The 21820-nt window shown below is 42.0% G+C and overlaps 1 protein-coding gene across 2 annotated transcripts; it reads right to left on the minus strand.

Annotated features, from left to right (window-relative positions):
- Positions 1-18173: 18173 nt before the first annotated feature.
- irf8 (interferon regulatory factor 8) lies at positions 18174-21799 on the minus strand. Of its 2 annotated transcripts, none has more exons than XM_053411722.1 (9): positions 21642-21799; positions 21317-21503; positions 20812-20995; positions 20499-20593; positions 20216-20273; positions 19817-19864; positions 19313-19705; positions 19109-19224; positions 18174-18964 (listed from the first exon to the last, which is right to left on the minus strand). In XM_053411722.1, exons 2-9 carry the CDS (start codon positions 21485-21487, stop codon positions 18767-18769), a joined length of 1263 nt encoding a protein of 420 aa, XP_053267697.1. In that variant the 5' UTR covers positions 21488-21503; positions 21642-21799; the 3' UTR covers positions 18174-18766. The 2 variants fall into 2 exon arrangements, with proteins under 2 accessions (XP_053267697.1, XP_053267624.1); XM_053411649.1 differs by having other exon boundaries at positions 21317-21533; positions 21642-21796.
- Between the last annotated feature and the right edge of the window lie 21 nt (positions 21800-21820).

A 21820-nucleotide genomic window follows, 5' to 3' on the forward strand; every position in this document is an offset into this window, starting at 1 on the left:
CACTTTGTGTTGCTTTAAACCAGGCAGACCTCGTGCTTTATTGTTTGTGTGTTGCTGCTGAACACTGTCATGGAGAAGTTATTCCACTGAGGGGCACCAAGAGATGACATCAGTGTTCAGGGATGTTGACGCTGTTGACGTCGTTAAACGGTTGCTTCTATCTGTCGGTAAATCTGATGACGCTTGTGGCTGGTGAGTCATTGTGATAATACGTCTGCAGCTTGTTGGAGACATTTTTAACTCTCTGTTTTTTTACTGGTAGTTTTGCAATATTAGAGTACCTGAAGCAAGTAACAAAGGGCAAGTAACAAAGTACAAAATACTTTGATACTGTACTTAAGTCGATTTTTCAGGTATCTTCACAAAAACTGTACTCTCTTCTCCTCACGTTTTCAAAACACGCTTGTTACTTTAGTTTAATGCATAATTACACACGATGCCGTTTCGAGACTAATATTAATGTCGGAACATCCGTACATTCGTATGACACCACACGAGCAGTATGGAGGCATGTTATGTTTTTTTTCCTGTTGTATTTGTACGTCTGAAAATAGTTCACTAATTTCTTCCTTTGTATTGGATTTGGCTGCAACACTGTTTACCCGTGAACTTCCAAAAGTGTTTTGTGAACTCAAACACTTCACCCACCCCTCCATCAGCCGAGTGCTGAGTAGATAATGAGTGAGATTTCATTTCTGGGTGAACTATCCCTTTAAGTTAATGCAACATGAGTCTCAGTTTGCTTTGCCAAGATACTGCCAGTAGAACTGTCTTTCAGTATTTGTACTTCTACACGAGTAAAGAATGTGTGTATTTTTGCACCTCTGACCTGAAGTACAGATGAAAACCAATGTGTTGTAGGTGCTTGGGCATCGTTGGTATAACCAACCAAACAACCTGTCCCTCCAACCCCCATCACCCCTCACTCTTTCTCAGACTGGCTGACCTGCTCTGACGGCTGTCGAGCAGTGATCTACGTCTCTGATGTACTCCCCCAGAAAAGAAGCCTTCTCCCCTGGATTCTGACTCAAGCACTTACCAGCCACACTGAGCCTTGACTCAGCCGAACCTTCATATGCCAAAAAACACACGAGAGACATTAAACTGAACAACGCACTGGCCTCTGACCTCTGCGTATCACAGAATCAAACACGTAACACTAACCTACCCCGAAAACACTCACAAATGCGCCGTTATTGCGCACATCAGCTGCTCTTTATCTTCCAGCTCCCACTTATTTACGTAGGCGAGGAAGAGAATAGCGTTCCTGCGTTGTTACGCGTGTCAGTGTGGATTTATGTGCGTGTTTGGTCATCAAACAACCATGTTTGGCAAGAGGAGCGAAATGAACAAAATCGGCCTGAACAACTTTTTGGTGTGTGGGTTCAGCCCGGATCTGTTGTATCTATCTCCTGAACACATTTGCGATTGTGTGTCTGTGTGTGGTACAGGGAGAGCTACATGTAAGCTGATGTGCGTTTCACTCCACCGTCCACCCTCCGATTCACCTTTGCTCTTTGGAGGTGGGCTACAGCGTGGTCAGCAAGCGGTGCAGGAACAAACGCGAGATGTGTTGTGATGTGTTTGTGTGTTTGGGGTGGGAGGGAGATAGGTTGTTGGATTAAGGGAGAGAAGTTTTGGCACCCAATCCGTTGATTGATGGTGTAAATTGGGTGGGCTGGGGCTCACTGAAAGCAGGAGTGTGTGGGTGACGTCTGCCCCCGACTGTCTGCTCCCTGATCGATCCCCGCTCGGTGGTGGACAGAGGAGCGCTGCTACTGATAAAACAAGCTCACACACGTAGATTCACCCACAGATTAAATTCCCATCCTGCACTCTGTGTGTGTGTGTGCGTTTGTGTGTGTGTGTGTGTGTGTCTGTGTGTGTGTCACTGCATGTTGGTTTGTGCCAGACTGCTGAAGCCTCGCTGCAGATTTTTACAAGGCAGAGCTCCTCGTCTGTTCTGTGTCTCGGTGTCAGGGTGACTTTACCACAGTGATCTGGCTCATTTCTAGTTCTCCGTTGTTCCAAAATGTTTTTCTCTCACTTCTTTTCCCTCTGTCTCGTTGTTTCTGTTTTCCTGTTTACGATCACTCTTATCCTCCAGTGCTTGGGCCAACATTCCCAATGAATGCTGACCTGCTAGAGATAATAACATATAACAATTCTAGATTAAAATGTGGAAAAACAACTCGGCCTATTTTATATATTTTGTTGACTTGTGTACTTGCAAAATGTTTCAAACAATGTTCAATGGCAAACGATGGATGACGAGGGAGAAACCCACTCGTAGCCAGTTAGCCAGTTGACTGTTTGTGTTGGTCACTCATTTTCGTTTTCTGCTTAGCGTTAGAATACATAAACTCAATCGTGCAAATGATTTTCGCCTGAGACGTGTCAGTAAGATTTTCACTGGTAATGGTGGTGAAGACATCTCCCATGATCCCATGGGTGCTTCACGATGTCATAAAACTATCGGCCTTGTGTTGTTGTTTTGATTGAGAAACCCCTCGCAGCCTAAAGCTACAAACTGGACGTTTAAAGAGTTAACTTATACACAGTAGCCCATTTCATGTCCACTTGTGATTTTGCTTGTAAATAAGCACGCAGTCCAACGTTTGGAAGTTAAAACATAAGCCTATAGTGTTTCAGCAGATTGATTGTACTTGGCCATGATGACGGTCTTTCCCAGCATCCCTCTATCCGTCCGTCGGTCCATGTCTGGGTCCGGAGAGATGCTCTAACCACCACTGTCTGTGTGGCCTCCTTTGTTGTAATGTTAGGCTGCTGTTCCCTTTCCAGAGAAACCACAGTGTGTCATGGCCACAGAAATAGATCTGTGTTTACATCACCTTAAACCCAGCTCAGTTTTTTTGTTGTTTTGAAAGATGTTCTGTGGTGAACTCTGTGGAAAAATGTTTCTTTTTCTTTGGGTTGGAAAAGGACTCGCCAGGTATACATATAATATCGACTACGGTTGGATGAACGCGGATTTCACGTCATAAAACTTGGGCCTACTTTTAGACGGCTTTAGAAATGTGATTAAAATATCTTTACGTTGCATTTAGATGTTAATTTATGAATATGCATTTCCTGATTTTATGTCATGACTATTGTTTTAACTACAGGGGGATTGATGATGGGCCACTGTAACCCTTTAAGTGGGGTATTGGAGGATTGTGGACGTTCCATTGGTTTCATAGCATTGTGCAGGACTCCCCCTACAGGATACAGACAGCACTGCTGCAGAGTGGAAAAGTAACTCCTGAGCCACGGTACATACTGTACCTCCGTCAAGGCCCAACTAGTCCCATGGAATCCAATCAAGCTGCACCAAATAGATTTTCAATTTCACACACTGATAGATATGTGTACCCTCAATGTGCTAGTTTTTTTTTCCTTCAGGACCCATGAATTATTGCCCGGGAAATGGAAAATACCATATCTCACAATGTAAAAATAAAAAAAGGTCCTAGATCTGCCTTTTGATCTTGATCAGCACCAAAATGAAATGGATTCTCCCCTGACCCATGTACCGCATCCTTCCACCAAGTTTCATGGAAATCTGGTCAGTTGTCTTTCTGTAAACTCGCTTACAAACGGACCTCAGTGGAGGTAGGTGAGGCACGTAATAATAAAAGCCACTTAAGTTACATTTATGAGGAACTGCTTGTATATGGACAATGATTTAAAATTGTAAACTCAACTAACATAAAGAGAGATTAACCAAGGAGATAAATACATGTGCTGTTTAATTGTTACTAATTTTACTACGTGCGTTAACTCCTATGACTAACTGCGGTCTGTGTTCCTGTGCTCACGGTTCGGATGAGTCAAAGACAATAAGTCTGAGTGTCCTCCGCTTCTTGATGAGTGGCTGATAAGACGGCAGAGGTCAGATCTGAGTGGTCATCTCCTCACTGCTCTCAGAGCACGCCATAAATCACACGATTGTGTCTGGGTGCTGTCGGGCCTGCCTGCTGCCCACCGGGGTTAAACCAACAGAGCTGAGAGGGGAGGCTGACAGACAGAGGGAGGCCTGGGTAAATGCTGCTCCGTCTTCTTCACTCAAAGCAACACAACCGAATCTGTGGTGAAGGGAGTGAAGACACACTCTCACTGTAGACACACACTCACTGTTGCTGCTAATATGGTTTCTACCCTGCAGGTTTCAGTAGTGTCAGCGACTTTCCTCTGTCGTCCTCACATCTTCCCCACTCCAGTAACATCTCTTGCAATAACATAGGTGACTTTTTTCCCATAGTGACTCATTTTCACTCTTCATCTGCTGCGCCGTCTTTTTCCTTCCTCATCCCTCCATCCTTCCCTTAAGAGCCGAGCGGAGGCTTGAGTAATGGAGGCCTTACCAAGAGCTAAAGATAGAGCTCCTTAGAACATTCATCTGTCATTCCGTGACAGTATTGTAATCAGGCCTACAAGATCCTGCTTACAGGCCCAACCCGACCCGACGAGGGGCTCGAGCAGACCAGAGCCCGCTGGACAATTTCCAACCCAGGGGAGGTGTGCGAGTAAACACAGCATGACGCTCATACATCTAATCTCGGAGCACGGAGCACAAATTTATACAACACTGCTGAGAGCTGTGGAAGAACACGATAAATAAGTTTTAACGTGGAGTCGAGTGGTGCCACCAAGGAGAAGACACTGTGGGAATAAGAGTCAGAATTAAAGTGAAACTGACGACAAGGTGACAACTCTTAATATTTCTAATTCGATAAAAAACTGTTGTTGAGAAATTTACGGACCAAACAACCAAGACTTTATTTAAGAGTATGACAGAAGGCTCAAAGTTTGGATATCAGTCTGAATTTTTGAAACATTTTAAAGAAAGGATGCACAATATATTTGTAATACTTCTCTGAGTGCAAATATAATGCAGCCTCAATAATGCAATGATACACACAAATAATTAAAAATTATTTTTAAATGAGAAATTTCAGTGGAAAACCTGACCTTATCTAATGTTACCGTGTGTACATGTTAAGTAATTGTTGGGGATGAATGTCCACCCGGGAGAAATCTATCTTCCTGAAATCTCAAATCTGGGCTTCAGCAGCGCTGCTCTGATTGATAGGTTGAGGTGTAATATGCGGCTTTGCTTCATTCAGATCTCATTATTTTGGATTACATGGGAGTGTATGCACAGTGTAAACCGTCAGAGCGAAACTTTAACATCTTAACCAATGGTGGGATTTTCTAACATTTCCCAACAATAACAAATGAGTGTCGTCTGCTGGAGTGAGTGGGACCAGAAGTGAACGACACTGGATGATTCAGCAAAGTGTGATCAGTCACGTAAATACCTGGTCCAGCGTAATATTCCGGTGCTTCAACCTTCTGGTTTTGTCATGATGAATCTGTGTCTGCAAATGCAGAGGTGGAGGGAGACGGAAAGAAAGAGAGAGAGAGGTGGAGTTTTGCTGGATGTTATCAACATCCTGTCTGTGTGACCTGGTGCTAATGCCCATGTAAGACGGCAATCTGATGGCTCTGCTAATCCCTGTGAGACTGGAGACAGTATAGAGATCGGTCAGAGACACACACACACACACACACACACACACACACACACACACACACACACACACAGATGGAGGGAGGGAGAGAGAAAGTCAGAACACTGTAGTTTTATATTATTTCATAAAAAACAAGCTAGTAAAATTACATGATATGACACTCATCGTGGTGTTTAACCAGGTAATTCGGTTGTGTGTGCTATGCAGCCTATAATCCTTGAAGGGACACAAAGTTCTGTTTAGATCAGCGTGGCAGCAGAGACGGGAACAAAACACCTCTCTTTCCAAGAAAAGTCCTCCACCCTCCACTATCTCACACACTTGCTCTGAGTAAGAGGTGTAAATAACCCAGAGGATCACTACTCCCCAGCCAAACAGATGGATGGTCTCACCGTGCGTAAGGGTTAGCAGAGCGAGTGGAAAAAAGGAAAACATTGCACGCAGCCAGAGATGGAAGTCATTTCCTGAGAGAGAGAGAGAGGGAGAGGGAGAGAGAGGGAGAGGGAGAGAGCCCAGGAAGTCAGCTAATGTGGGAAAGGTGAGAGAAGAACGAAGGTTGGGTTTAAGGTTAGATGAAGGGTTATGCATGCGCCCGGAGATGCAGTCGATGTAACTAATGATGGATGGACACCCCAGAAAAGGAAATGTAAGGTGGATTTGGTGTGTGTGTGTGTGTGTGTGTGTGTGTGTGTGTGTGTGTGTGTGTGTGTGTGTGTGTGTGTGTGTGTGTGTGTGTGTGTGTGTGTGTGTGTGTGTGTGTGTGTGTGTGTGTGTGTGTGTGTGTGTGTGTGTGTGTGTGTGTGTGTGTGTGTGTGTGTGTGTGTGTGTGTGTGTGCGTGTGTGAGAGAGAGGGGGTGTTCTTCCTGCGTTTTAAAGTCAACCTCAACAATCACGTCTCAGTACTGAGAGGCGTCTCCCCGCTCACATACAGTGCACACACATCACGTACATATATATACATGCACATACAAAATCATACACACCATACGAATATGAGATTTTAAAACCAAATATGAAGCATTTGAACCACAGTTGACTTTGTGTGATGCGGTTAACGTCCGTCCAGGTCAGAACATTTTACAGCATCAGACGTGAGCAGGATTCCCAGGTGTCCAGGTATCAAGAGCTGGCATCAGTTCCCTCAAGCTGCTCTTTTATTACAGGAAATCACCGGAAGCACGAAATCACCAGAGGAACGAGCTCCTCTCTGTCTCCCTATGAGATGGAAATTGTATTTGCTGATCTTAACTTCTCAAAAGGGCTTGTTAAGAGTTTGAGTTACAGTAAAAAAAAGTTGACTTGAATATAGGGCAGCACGGGAGTTCAAATTTGGCTCAGTGTGTTTAGGGGTAAAGTTATAGTGAAGAGATAACAACTTTTTACCGCCAGATTGTGTATGTGTGTGTGTATTTGTGTACGTTATGTATGTGTGTGTGTGGTCCTGCTGAAATGATAGATGTGTGGAGAGGGCGGAGCGAGAGGCAGGGGGCCGTAAACAGTGAGACGTGCATGTAGGAGGTCTGGGTGCAGACTAATGCCAGAGCTGTCAGGAGCCCAGACAGAGATACAGATAGATTCCATCCCTCATACTGCCACCTGGTCTGCAGAGACGCCGTAAACCCTCCCTCCAGCAGCCCGGTTTAATGACCGTCCGACCAATGGATGATCAATTCACCGCAGTGCTGGGGTCACCAATAGGCACCAAGGTGTATCATCCACCAGAATTTATTGATACCCAGCCTCGTTGTGTGTTTACTGTGTGTTTGTTATCCTTTTTTTGGTTTTACAAATGACGATCACAGATATGCCACTATCGTTATTCTTCTACCTAATGCACTAGCTGAGTCTTTTAGTTAAACAGACTCTAAGATATATGCAAGATAATTAATTCCTTATTATTTCAGTTATTAACTTTATAAGATGTGACAGCGACTAAGAGAAAAACTGAGATTTAAGCCTCTAATTGCAGGTTAAAAATATTTTTAACAAAGGAAAAGAAAGTTGCAAAACAATAAAGAATCTGAAAATTCAGCTGAATATATTTTGTCATTCTTCTCTTTATGTTTTAAAACTTTTTATCTTCTACATAGAACAGTGATGCACAAGGTATACTAATTCAATCAGGCTTAACTTGTGATGTTTGGCTTGATGACTTATCCCTTTATAAACCACATTAAAGTTCACTAGAAATCGTTTTTTTTCTTATTTGGATCTGCACCAAATTGCACACACTCATAAATATCAGTTCCCTAAACATGCCGGATTTATTTTGTCAAGATAATTTTCTGAGCAATCTAGTCGAATGTTGGAAAACTTCTTATCTCAAATCTTAAGCAAACAAACACAGATGAAAACATTACCTCCTTGGTGGTGGTGATAAGTCATACTACTAACAACATAATGAAACAGAAAACTAATAGAAAAAAGCCACCTAATCATGTTAATTAAATGCAATGAGAGAACAGAGGTGAATTTGCTTTCAGAATGAGGAAACAAAACTTTTGCCAGCTGGTCATAAGAACGACTTTTGTATTGTCATTGTTATTGGTCCATTTCTTTTGACGGGGCATTGGAATACAGTGTCTACTGTTTATTAGGCTTCTATATGTTGTTGCAGGAACCTAATTCAGCCATGTGTAAAGGGAAACTGAAATAAAGACCTGAAACAGACAGTAGAGTAAAGAGGTGAAGTGGTGTTATGTACTGGTGGGCATCGCAATGCAGTTTTTATTGTTTTAATTAAAAAAAAAAAGAGATTTAATCTGCAGTCATCCTGCTGCAGGTCCTTGGTGATGTGTGTGAGCCTGTTTGAGTATGTTTGTGATGTTTGCGTGTGTGTGTGTGTGTGTGTGTGTGTGTGTGTGTGTGCGTGTGTGTGTGTGTGTGTGGAGGTGGAAGTCACCCCTCTTCTGACCCTCTCTGCGCCCAGAGGTCACACATTGTTCAGGAGGACGCAGACACGCACTCTGATGGATGGCCGTTCAGGCCGTTTCCCCAGGTTCAACTTTACTCGGGAAATCGTAATTCACCCCCTGGGAGAGGCTGAAGGCGGACCGGGTCCTCGTAGACGCTCCAGGCTAATTTTCTCCCAGAATCCAGGATGCGATGAAGAGGCTGAGAGCTCTGCTGCCTTGGCTAAGCTTCACAGAGAGTTGGAGTAAATCTTCAGTTCACAGTTGTCCCCTTTGCTGCACTAAGGACCAACGCCATATATTGTTCCACCAAACATATCGCTTGTTTTTTTCTTCACGTACATTCTACGTGCCCAGTCATGCACATTTACACACAGTCTTCGTCATCAGATGGTGTGATGTCATGCACTCACTGACCCAGTGTTGAATGTTAATGTGATTGTGGCGGTGAGTGTGTGTATGTTTTTGTAAACTTATTCAGTCGTGTCACTGGCATTTGTTGTCTCAGGATGACAACATGTAGCTATAACCTTGCTCTAGGGTTCAAGGTCGAGTGTGTTCATCATCTTAAACCTCGATTTCACATACCCTCTACTCCGGGTTTCACAACATCAAAATTCAACTAAACAGCTCTTTTCACGAGAAACAAAAAAAAAAGCCCCTCTCATGAAAACATGCTTGTTGAATCCACAATAAGTACTCTCACATCCCCAAACTTTGAAGGAACTCTCTCAATTCCATGCCCAAAATAAAACTGTAAAGCAGCTTTGACTTATTTTCTCACACTTCCATGAAGTGGACTTGCGGCGTGGACATGGAGCCGAAGCCCGGCTCTGAAGAAAGTCTGATTCTTCAAAAAAAAAGAAAGCACCATCATTGTTATGAGGCACGTTGTCCATTAGTTTCCAGGACTTTATTCCATAATGACATCATAGGTCACTCAGGCTACCTAGTGGGGGCCAATGACCAAGACTGATGATTCCTCAGCTCGGTGCACGCCATCGCCACCCGCACTCTCTGCCAAGTATTCAATTAGGGTCGGTGAGTAATTGGGTGTAGATGAGGTAGAGATCATTGTTGAACACAACATGGAAGGTCTTGGAAAAGTGTGTGACAGAGAGTGAAGGAGAGAGAGGGAGGGATGGAGGGTTGCCTGTCACGCTTTGAGCGACTCGTTGATAATAAAAAAAGGACTTTCTAAACAATCCGCATAAACACTCGGGCGGACGTCTGAGGAGCAGGGCCTGCCTGCCATCTGCCTGTGTGGATCATCAATTCAAGGACACGGAAAAAGACAGGAAAAAACATTACAGAAAGAGTAAAGTAGTAATACAAAATGTAAAAAGCTTTAAAGATATAACCACTAAAAAAATATTGTTATAGAAAAATCGAATGCATTTTTGGGGAGAAATGTTATCAGACCCTAGCCTCAAAAGTATTTTTTCAGTTAGCGTGAAAGTATGAATGTTAAAACCTAATGTGTGTTTGTGTCAGTGTGCAGTGGTTTTATGTGGTGACTGGTTTTCAGATAAGATCAGACCTCAGTTTATGTATTCAACTCCCCGATGACTTTCCCTCAATAATCTCCACCAGACTCTTCAAGTCTCTTTTCACAGCAACAATCTCTCAACGTATCTGTTTGTTCCTGTTTGCGTTTCCTTTGTACTCGAGTGTAATTGTTGAAGCAACAGACATGACTGACAGAGAGGTGTAGAGGAGTCAATGTGGAAAAAAGACACCACCAACTCACTGTCACACTGAAACTATGAGAAAGAAGCTCAATGCTGCAATACAAAGTCACTATAACCTCTTTTATTGTATCATATTCTTGAGCAACTTCTGTCGATGTTATTATCATAGCAACATCCTCCATGCAAAGTTTAATATGCAGGGTAATTCCAAGGAAATATCTTTAATTGTGGTGGTCACGCGCGTGTGTGTCTGTGTGTGTGTGTGTGTGTGTGTATGTGTGTTTGTGTGTGTGTGTGTGTGTGTGTGTTCCATCTTGGTTTTAAATGTAGCAGAAAAAAAACAAATAAACAGTTTCTCAGATAGAGATATGATCTGCTTCTCCTGATGGAATCTCTTGTGGAAATGAACGAATGGAATTGTCTCTGTTGAAAACGGATATGAGCAGCAGTGTCGAGCAGACCAAGGACTTGTGTGTTCTCAGTGGCACAAAGGCTGCATGGGCAAAACAAATACTACCTTTTGTTTCGGTCGACCTAAAGCAGCTCACATTATAAGAAACTGTAAACCACAGATCTTAAACAATGTTCTGCTGATGCTGAGCCAGTGAGAAAACTTACACCCATAAATGTACCACATAAAAGTCTTCGATATGAGTGTGTAATATGATCAGAATTTAATGATTACAAAAAACTTGTTTAGAAATAGTTCAGTATTAACATAAACCGCGGCTTTTGCTAAATGTGGTTTAAAATGTATATTTCAGAATTATGCTGTACTGCCTTTCAGCAATAATAGTCCTTGGCTGTTTTCTGCCACTAGATGGCAATACAGAGTTGTAATAGATTAGTGTGATATGGTCTTAAGTTAGTTTTCTTTCATTCAGTGCTGAGAACGTAAAGAAGAAACATGCACATAAAAATAAAAAAATGTAGATAATATAAGAAAATAAGATTCATTTCAGCTCATGTCCCACCGATAAGTTGTTTCCTCTTTTTCATCAGTTTCACTATTTCCTTCTCAGGCCCTTCAGCCCTCTTATGACATGAGCTTAGGTTTTTGTCCTAAGTTACATAATTAGGATTTTCCCCCACGCTCTTTCTATTGATGTGACCTGTAAACTGGGCAAACCATCATGGTAATACAGGATCTGCTTCAGTGGTTGCCTGTACACGGTTCACAAACATGCAAAACCTGTGACAAAAATACACTTGAACCTCTCGTCAGATTTCTGCTTTTAAACATGCAAATCATTTGCAATTTCTCTTGTCTGCTGGACGTAGTTTGAAGTTTCCCTCCACCGACCCAAGTTTTATTGATATTGTAATAAAGGTTTCATGTTCATCAATGTGCAGCCTACCAATTCATTATGAGACGACCAAACAACTGAGACATGAACCAAACAGATTCTCTGTGTGAATTATATCGGCTCTGCAGTAACAGGTAATTCCACTCGGTTATATGATGGTCATGTCTGGAATCTGGTTTTTCAAAGGAGGAAGTATGTACTGTCACTGTACTTTCTACTGAAGCATGTGGTCGACAGACAGCTTGGCCCACCGGCTCCTTCAGCTGCACTCGAACCATTTTAGAGCAACTTTAAATAATCTCCATCCCAGTAGCACCTGCTGTCTGGCCAGTGTGTGGCCTCTTCCTCAAACAACTGTTTTGTCATCATCGTGACTTATGCAGTCGGTTAAACGGTATAGTTGGAAACAAGATTTTGTTCCTCAATCAATAATGGAGAAAAACATCATCAACAAAAAATTACAATTCAAAATGCTTAGGAAGAGTGTGTGCCATGTGTTTTCTGCTTGGCCTCAAAAAATGAGGGGATCACACACAAGTGGTATTGTAATGGAGTTGATAAGCATTTTTCATATTTCTGTCACTTTTCGATATGTGTTGAGAAAGCTTTAATTCTGCTTCTCAGGTAACACATCTATCGCCTCTCTGGCTGCCCACATCCCGTCACCTCAGTGCTTTGCATGTACAAACAAACACACACACACACACACACACACTCAAAGACGCAGAGTGAGCACTGAGCTGTGATCTGTCAATACATGCTATCATGTTCCCCTGGCACCGGATCCCAAGGGACTGTCACCCCACCCTGGCCTTCCCCTCCACCCTGGGCAACTATCACCACCTTTTTACAAGTTTTGTTTTACTCGAATATGAAACCGAATCACACCATGCATAGTTTTTACTTAAAGCTCACTAACTTGTAGCTTAAGAATGTTCCTGCCTGTAAATCCTTGAATTGTAAATACTTGGGATGTTTTTATCAGTTTTTTTTACAAATTCTAACTCACATTTCACGATCCCTACTTCACTTTTGCAAAAACTCTTCACACTCTTGTTCCATATTTTAAAATCAGCACTCGCACCAGAGTTTCTCTTCCAACAAAAGAACAGTGTCATTCTTTACATTCTTTACACTTTTACCTAAAAACCATTAATGACAGGTGGCATATTTTATTTCTTTACTGTTTCTATCTGTTCAAATTTAAAAGCAACATTAAGGTTCACATGTCTTTATGTTGCTGTGGAATGGAGATTAAGGTGAAAAGTCACAATATTCTTGGATTAGCTGCAAATCTCTCTGTGGCTGGTAGATGTTAGTAAAACATTTCATTGTCTAACAGATTTACAAAGTGTTCAGTCTGTTTGTTTCCTCTATAGCAGAATTTAGCAAATCTTATCAGTCTGACAATAATCTCTGTTAATGTTTAGGGTTTTAAACTTAAATGTGAATACACAGAGTTTTGATTGTGGCTATAAATGAGAGCAATTTTCAATCATAGCTTTGAAAAGTGAGTTTTGTCCACACTGCTGTTGTACTGACATTGTGGATAGTTTTGAAAACGTTAACTTGTTACTCAGAACATAGAGATGTGTGTAAACAGATGTTTAAAAAAAAAAAAAAAGATAAAGGTATCTTTGTTTCCTGCTATCTAAAACATTCAAGGCACTGAAATATAATATTTTATTTCATTCTCCTCTCACCACAGCCGGGTGGATTCCCTCCCATTCATATTTCACTCCCAGACACCAAAGTTTACAAATGGTTTGAACCGTTAACATGTTTTTCACAGCGGGTCTGTGTGAACGACTGTTCCTCTTTTCAGGGGAGAAGTTGTGTGCTGGATCATCTTCCTTGGCTCCTTCCTGTGTTTCCTGTCCAGAGACAGATCAGGCGGTCAGGGATCACCAACGAGTGCCGCAACCAGGACACAGACTGACGCAACTCTCCGCTGTCCCTTTCCCTCATTCAGATACAATGTATACTGTTAAATGTTGCAATGGAGATTAAAGGGTAGTTTATTCCTTCATTATAAGTTTACTTGTTAACTGATTTGATGGAGGTTCATTGTGAACATGATGAATGTGAACTGTTGACGTAGATCACCACCAGATCAGTCACATGTGATGAAAGGCTTGGCGGAAATGTTTTGCTTTTATGTTGTTGTAATTTTGCGCCGGGATAATTGACTCATCTAATAAATAGAAAAGTAAAGACATTGATTTAAAAATAATCAGGTTACAAGACACAACAAAGTCTAAAGAGTTGACAGGTTGTCGAAAAAACAACATTTCTTTGTACAACCTATCTTCTAGTCTATAACATCTAAATTGTTTTAAACCTTAAAGTAGTCATCTCTAAAGTCACGACATTTTTTGATCGTCATTTGACAGAATGAACAGTTAAACCTGAAGAGGACCTCCGTAGGTGCGAGGCCTCAGGGACGTGTAGTTTGAAGGACATGAACTGATACTGATTAGAGGATCTGAGCCTTGATCCGTGGCTACCGTAGTGTGTGTGTGCATGTGTGTGCACAACATGTGTGGTTTAGCGGCTTTCTCCCTGCATCCCATGATGCGGCCCCCAGCGTCCACCTGTCTCTTCTCTGACAGTGTCCTCAGTTCTCTCCCAGTTCCTCTGTGGTTGACTATTTTCATCTCAGCCGCTCTGATTCTAAACCATCAATTTCCCCAGAGACACCACCAACGCCTCTAACGCCACTGCTCGTAGAATACAACCTGCTCAGGGAAAATCACGTCTTTCCACCCGAGGGTTGTTTGCATATGTTGTGTCCCACTCAATTGTGCATGTAAATGTTTGTTCGTCTCTGTATGTTAGTCTTGTGATTCGCTGGCAACCTTCCCTGGGTGCAACCCGCCTCTCGCCCAATGTTGGCTGGGATTGGTCCCAGTCTCCGTCCGCGACCCTCAAAAGATAAGGGGTAAAGGTAGTGGATGTCTTAGTTACCTGGCACAGCCTTGATGATTGTGTTTGTATGAATGTATAGGCCTCATTGTGTGTGTGTGTGTGTGTGTGTGTGTGTGTGTGTGTGTGTGTGTGTGTGTGTGTGTGTGTGTATGTGTTTGTGTGCGCACATGTCTTTCTTTAGTTCCGAAGGCCAATTTTGGTCCAATACCATCATTGTGAGGATATTTTTGCTGGTCCTCACTTTTTCAATGGGCTGTTTGAGGGTTAAGAATTGATTTTTGGGTTAAGGTGAGAATTAGGTCAGGGTTAGGGTTAGGGGCTAGGGAAAGCATCATATCAATGAGTGTCCTCACAACTACAGAGAAACGTGCATGTGTGTGCGTGTGTGTGTTGTGTGTGTGTTTCTGTACTCATGTCTTTGTGAGGACCGTTTTAAGTCACTACAAAGTGAGGACATTTTGGCCGGCGCTCCCTTTTTCATTGGGCTTCAGGATTGAGACTTAGTTTAAGGCTTAGGTTTAGAGTTAGGTCAGGTTTAGGGTTAGTCATTTAGTTTGGATGGTTAAGGTTAGGGAATGAATAATGTCAATGAGTGTCCTCACTAAGATAGAAGTACAAACATGTGTGTATGGTGGGGGTGGGGGGTGTCTGGGTGTTTTTTTTTCATTTTGCAGTGGAAAGCAACAGCATAACTGAAAGGTCAGTGCTGAGCAAACAACCACACTATTAAGAGGAGTGAGGAGTCAGCAGTACAGACAAATCAAGAGACAAAAAAGTGATTCCTTTTAAACTTCAAGGAAAAGCTTTCATTTGCAGTTATTCCTCTTTTGCTTAATTTCCTTGAAGCGCTGCTATTTCACGAAACACATGCTTCTTCTTTTAAATGTCTGTGGGTGAACATTGTCGATATAAATGTTATGGAGAAGATGGCCATGGTTCCGTGTGTTGGCAACATCAGTTGTGTTTGTCACTTGTCTCTAATGGGTAATTGTGGGAAGCCTCAGACGCCCACAAAGAGGTTTTGCAATACAAAGAGAAGCGGAGTGCAGACATCGAAAATGTGAGAAGAAAAGAGATGGCCTAGGCAAAAAACTGCACATGAGCATGTGTCTCCTTCTCCTCAGTCACACTCCCTGCCGGGGACAGGAGACAAAATCAAATCATGTACATAAGTTCAACAGTACAGTATTTTTTTTAAATTAACTTTTTACAGCTTTAGTAAAAGAAATACAAAATCAGAAGTAAAAGTAGTCTTTGTGAAAAAAAAAGGCCTTCTTCCTCCATCAGCATCCCAGATCTGTTTACTCACATATCACAGTGAGGGATCAAGGGTTTTAACTGAGAGACGTACAGTATTTAACAATTGACATCACAATTCTATACTTTGCTGAAAATATAAACTATTTGAGTGTCTTTCATGTGAAACCCTAACCCTAGATTACATGGCTGAAGCTGTTTTTGTATATATTTTCCTTTTTGTGATAGAAAAGAGCAGAAATTTTGTCCCCCACAATGAAAATATACAATGGTTTGAAGCTGCAGAAAAATAACGTTGGATGTTAATCTATAGTGTTGAAAACCCTAAGGAAATAGCCCAAACCAACAATATTTTATTACGTGTCTCGAACATTTCTGGATTTCCTTTCCTGTCTGAGGTTCTCAGCGGCAAACTCATTCTTATATTTTAAACACTTCTAAAATAATAGACTTAGATTTTAGAAAAAAAGTTAAATGATATATTAAAATAGCTGAGCGCTGTTGTTTTTAAGTTAATATTTCTCAAACAAGAGTCAATAGAACTATAGATAATAACAATATAGTAAATCATTAGGCTCCCCTGTTGAAAGTGGAACTTAAAATGGTAAAGTAAAATAATCATTAGGGCTAGGGGTTAGGGTTAGGGTTAGAAAATTTAAAAACTGATTTTAAATATTTAAATTCGACTTTATTATTTACCCGTCAAACTTTGGCAAGAATTATAGGACAAAACGAACAAAATTTGTGTTTGTTTCCTTGTTTTGAGGTTTGCCTTTATTCAAACCAACCTGAACCCAAACCTTATGCAAGCCTGTGATTCCTCATTCACACATACAGTAGTTGCATCCTTGATGTATATTCTATATGTATAAATACATGACGATTATCCATTCTCAGGCATATTTGAGGAGTGGGGGTAGAGTCAGTTTCCTGTGACAGTTTTTGAAGTAAGTTCCTGTTCTGTGGAACTTAGAACTCCCCTATATAGATAACCACATACACACACCTGTACACAGACACACACACACACACACACACACACACACACACACACACACACACACACACACACACACACCTGTGGTTTTATTCAGTGAACCATTCATGTAAAAATTACTGTAGAATAATTTGAGTAAGCGATTTTATCAATTACTGTAATATGAGGAGCACATGACATCTTTCACTATACAGTATTTGTATGAGTCATTAAAACTTTCGCATTGGTGAAAAACACTACAACACATGCAGCCAAGCAGTTTCTCAATAATATTTAATACATTTATTTGGGCACATTCTTCTTTTCTGTCTGTTTTATAAATCTTTTGTAGAACTTTCACCATTCAGGTAAATGTGATCTAGAACTAGACCTTTATTAGTGATACATGTACAGTATGTGTAGAAGTATTTACAAGTACCATTGAAAACACGTGTGTTTTGTATTGGGGAACTGAAATCGAATCATTGTGTGTGTATGTGTGTGCTTGTGTGTGTTTGTGCTTGTGTGTGTGTGTGTGTGTGTGTGTGTGTTTGTGTGTGTGTGTGTGTGTGTGTGTGTGTGTGTGTGTGTGTGTGTGTGTGTGTGTGTGTGTGTGTGTGTGTGACTCTGTGTGCGAGTGTGCGAGTGTGTGTGACTGTGTGTGTGGTCCAGGTATTTCTCAGGTACAACCGTCTCACTACATAATTACAGGATTACTCAGTATTCAAATGAGCAGTTATTACTAGAGTGTGACATTGCATTACATCACATTGTGTGAGAGTAGTTTTAATATGGTGACACTGTCCCGGCTGGCAGACATATTTTATTACTAGAAGTTGTTGACACCTACTGAGAATTGTTTACTGATTCTAAACAGTTCTCATTCATGCTCCATTACCCTGTTGATTTCACCCCATGCTTTTAACGGAGCAGCCACATGAGACATCAGAGATGATGAAGACTAAGAGATGTCATCGTCTCATCTGACGCATCCAGTCATTCAGAGTCAGCTCATCACTGGAGTGATGGTGAGGGACTTGTCCGAGAGTTTCCTTGTCTCGGGAAGCCAAGATCCTTCTTTTAGTTTCACATATTGTTTTAGTTTCATCATTCCTACACAGGAGTAATTTATAGTGTTCAGTCAGGGTGGTGGAGCAGTTCCCTCTATACTACTTTGCTATTGCCATTGAAGTGACAGAACCAGGGTGCTCCTTTTTAAGATGTTCCCGACAGTTTTGTTTTTCTTTTAATATTGTCTATTAAGCCTTTGGTAAATCTTTCATCAAAGACGATATGAAATGTTAAGTTCATATAATAATATTTTATATATGCAGAATTTGAGATTAACATCTTTAAACTATTCCAATCCTACCCTTAATATTTATCAACATTCCTAATGAACTGGATGGCAGTATAGTATTTTGTGTAGTTATGTTGCTACAGGTTCCTAGCTCTACACATTGATGTTAATGCTGTGTTGATAAATGAAATGGCAATGGTGTGGTTTAGAAAAATATTACATAATAAAAATATACATATGATTATAAAAAGACAAACTCATTCAGTTCAATAGAAACTGTTTAATTTGAAATGGAGTTCATACAAAATTAAGTAAAATTAGGATCACATTAAACAGTCAGATAGTAAAACCTATCCTCGATATGATCCCACATTACATCTAAAATGCTTTGCAGTTTTTTATCAATGTACATAAAGATTTATTATTTACTTACAAAAGAAAATATAAAAATATCAGACACATATGTCCATTTGTTTGGTTCATCCAATTGGCTGCACCATACAGGACATGACTCAGCTGCGAAAACAGCAAAAAAGGATAATGACACGAGTTGACATTAAAATGCTGTTTAGAGAACAAACAATTGTTTTGAGGCTTTCAGTAAAAGATATAAAAGATTTCTTAATACAATCGACAGAATGATTCTGTTCAATTAATCCAGCAGGTGAGTTGTGTGTAATTTCTGAAGACTGTACAAATATGAACCTTACTTCTATATTTATATTAGGGACGTCCTAATATTGAGCTTTGCCGCACTTGAGAGTGTGTCAGGTAAAACAACGACTCTCCCTAAGATGTGATGGATTTTTGCCTGGTACATGCTGAAGAGCTCCAGTCAGGTGTGTGACTGCTCACAGCTCAGGCAGTGATCGGCATGTTTTCCCTGTAGCAGGCGGAGCTCTGGGGTCCACTGTAGCTGCACAGGCCCTGATAGATGTGGGCCATCTGCTCATTGGTCGCAGCATCAGACAGGTCCAGGTTTGGGTTGTTGCAGTAAGGCTGTGAGCGACGCATGTTCACGGCCTCCAGCAGGTGCTGGCAGTTCACCGCAGTGATCTGCATCGGGAGAGAAGACACAGAGGTGTGTGCTGTGAGAAGGTGTCGAGACTCCAATATCCAGGTGGAAGAAAATTCATTCCTAATTTTTTCATTTTCTCAATTGTTTGAGTGAGACACGTTTTCTGTCTTGACTGGTCTTACCTGCACAATGAGCAGTTTGCTTTTGGCATTGTTGAGATTGTGGAGCTCTTCTCCAAAACACAGAGTCACTGTCGGATCAGGAGCAGGAATCTGACCCTCCTGGTACAGCTGTACAGCTGGAACACACAGTGCACGTAAACAGTTAGTGGGCAGACCATGCATTGATTCAGAGTCTTACAAGCTTTCAAATAATTAAATGTTTACCTTGAAGAAACCTTCCTGTGTCGAATATCTTGACCACAGCATCCCTCTCGAGCTTACAGGGCACTGAGCTGTACGGCGAGCCCACCTCTCCCAGCCCGCTCCAGAAGACTCGGCTCTGGCACAGCCTCTTGATGAAGATGCCCTCTTGGTTGGAACGGACCAGCACACCTCTCTCCACGTGGCCCAGGAGCTTGCACGTCACGTGGCGCTGGCGGTCGTACTCGATGTGCTCAGCAGGGGGAAAGTGAACATTCTGCATGCTGTCTGAGCTGTAGAGAGTGCCGCGGCCCAGGTGCTGCTGTGGAGAGATCCTGCAGCCTTCAGGGTGAGTTACCAGTGTGTTCTGCATCGGTTTCCCTCCATAGTAGAAACTGATCATCATCTGGGAGAACGCTGGAGAGGAGAACATGTAAAGATGTAAGGTTAGGCCTGTTGCACTCCATGTTTTTTTTATTATTACTATCAATACTTAATAGTGGATCTGAACCAATGCATACTACGTACCTGAGCTGACAATACTAGGTGGCAAAGGGTCCTGGTGCACTGGGAAAGCTGTGAATTCAAGAGAGGAAGACATGACTTAAGAACCTTTTTTAGCACAGTGGACACAACCACAGTGTCATGTCATTACTCTGCTGCATCATCAGAAATAATGTTTCTCTCCCAAAGAAATAATCGCCACAGTCAGCAAACCTCAACAGGATGTTAGTCAATCCTTCCATTGCAGAATTGAACAGACGAGCAAACAACCTCTATTTAGCACCCACAGTCAACACTGAGCTTTCCACTGTGGTTACTTTCAAACACATTAAAGCTCAAATCTCACAAAGACGGAACTAAGAGTCGTGCTTGAGAGATGAGACCAAAGGCAGAGATGAGTGGATAGGAAACAAACTGCATTACCATTGATGCTGCCTTGGGACCAGTACTCTGGACTGGCCTGGATGTTACAGCATTCGTCCTGCAAAATACAACAACACAAAAAGATGTCAACAAAGCACCTTTCTACATTTCATAGCTGTGGAGATGAAGTGGGTGTTGCTGGAGGAGGCAGCGGAGTGTGATCACATAAAAACAGTAATACTGAGGTGAGGGGCAATAAAGGCAAAGGGCATCAAAAGTGAAAGAGTGCAGCAGGAGAGAGGTAAGAGGTAAAGTTCATGTTTGAAGTGAGAAGCAGCCCTACCTCTTTTATGAGCTCCTCTATTTCTGCAGGGCTGCAGTCAGTCAGATCACCAGAGCTCGTGGGAGCTGCCATGGCCATCACTGAGTTTTTACCTTCTGTGGGCGATAGAATTACTCACTGTGATTTCTTCTCATGGTTCAAACACAGGAGGTTTTAGCCGCTGCACTGATCCACAGTTTTCTCATGATGAGTCACAGAAGAGCAATGCTGGCTCTCAAGACACCATTGGTTCAAATGTCATAGGAAATTATTAATCGAGACTTGGATTTTGACTTAAGGTGAACACGAGAGCCACGAAAACAGAAACACTCACGCTTCTGCTCCTCCTCGGGTACGATGCGGTAAACTTTATACGGCTCGGAGATGTCCAGCTGAGACCTTTCTGTCACCTCCTCAAAGTCAGGACTTTTGTTGAGGGCACAGCGGAGTCTGGTCTTCCATGTTGCAGGCTCGGCCTTTTCGCCCTCCTTAAACTTGCCTTTAAACACAGCCCAGGCCTGTGGAGTGGGGGGGAAGATTCACACATATTAAGGATAGTTTTGTGAGAAAGAAAGAAAGAGAGAGAGTCTGACTTTCTGTGAATTTGTCAAATATATTGGCTAAATGCTTTGTTTTTGAAAATAACTACACCTTTATTACTGTATTAAAAGTAAATGTATCAAATATAGACCAATTAAAAATATGTCTTATACTTAAGACAAATCCAACAATCACAGTTAAAGGTCCATACTATCCTTGGACCACAGAAGCAGCAGACTTAAAGAGGTGAGATTCGACATGTAAGTACAATCAATCGTTCCTCAAGGGAGATGTCAAACCTTGAAGATGGACGCGTCCACTTCTTGGTTGTAATCCTGTTTCCCCGCATGTTTCCATGGAATCCGGAACATGGTGTGGCTGTCGTCCTCCCACTGCAGCCCAAAGTACTGGCCACTGTGGATCTGCTCCACCAGCCACTGCTTCAGCCTCCGGCCTCCCGTGTTGGACATCTTGAGGTTTTGGGATCTGTATAATAATAATAATCTGTAAAAGCACCTAAATGATGATGAAAGGAGGGGGGGGGGGAACAACATTAACTTTTCAGATCTTATAATAATGAATATTCAGTCAATGTAAAACACAAGTAGAGTCACTGATAAATACCTGAGCTGGCGTCTCTCTGTGAGTGTGTGTGTGTGTTATCCTGACGTGATGACAGACGTCCACAGAGTTTATTGTGCTCCGCGTTGATGAATGAAATAGCTGAGCGGTGATTCGTAGGCGACACCGTCCGTCTGACCAATGGAGCGCGCTGAAGCGACGTGACGGCCCCGCCCGCTCCG

Source organism: Pleuronectes platessa, chromosome 1 (assembly GCF_947347685.1).
Source record: "Pleuronectes platessa chromosome 1, fPlePla1.1, whole genome shotgun sequence".
Taxonomy (NCBI): Eukaryota; Metazoa; Chordata; class Actinopteri; order Pleuronectiformes; family Pleuronectidae; genus Pleuronectes; species Pleuronectes platessa.

Excerpts from the sequence above, each read along its gene's own strand:
- irf8 (XM_053411722.1), bottom strand. The coding sequence starts at position 21,487 with ATGTCCAACACGGGAGGCCGGAGGCTGAAGCAGTGGCTGGTGGAGCAG. Across the intron at positions 19,706-19,816 it reads ACCTAGTATTGTCAGCTCAG|CGTTCTCCCAGATGATGATC; the intron begins GTACGTAGTATG and ends TCTCCTCTCCAG. Across the intron at positions 19,225-19,312 it reads CACAGGAAGGTTTCTTCAAG|CTGTACAGCTGTACCAGGAG; the intron begins GTAAACATTTAA and ends TGTGTGTTCCAG.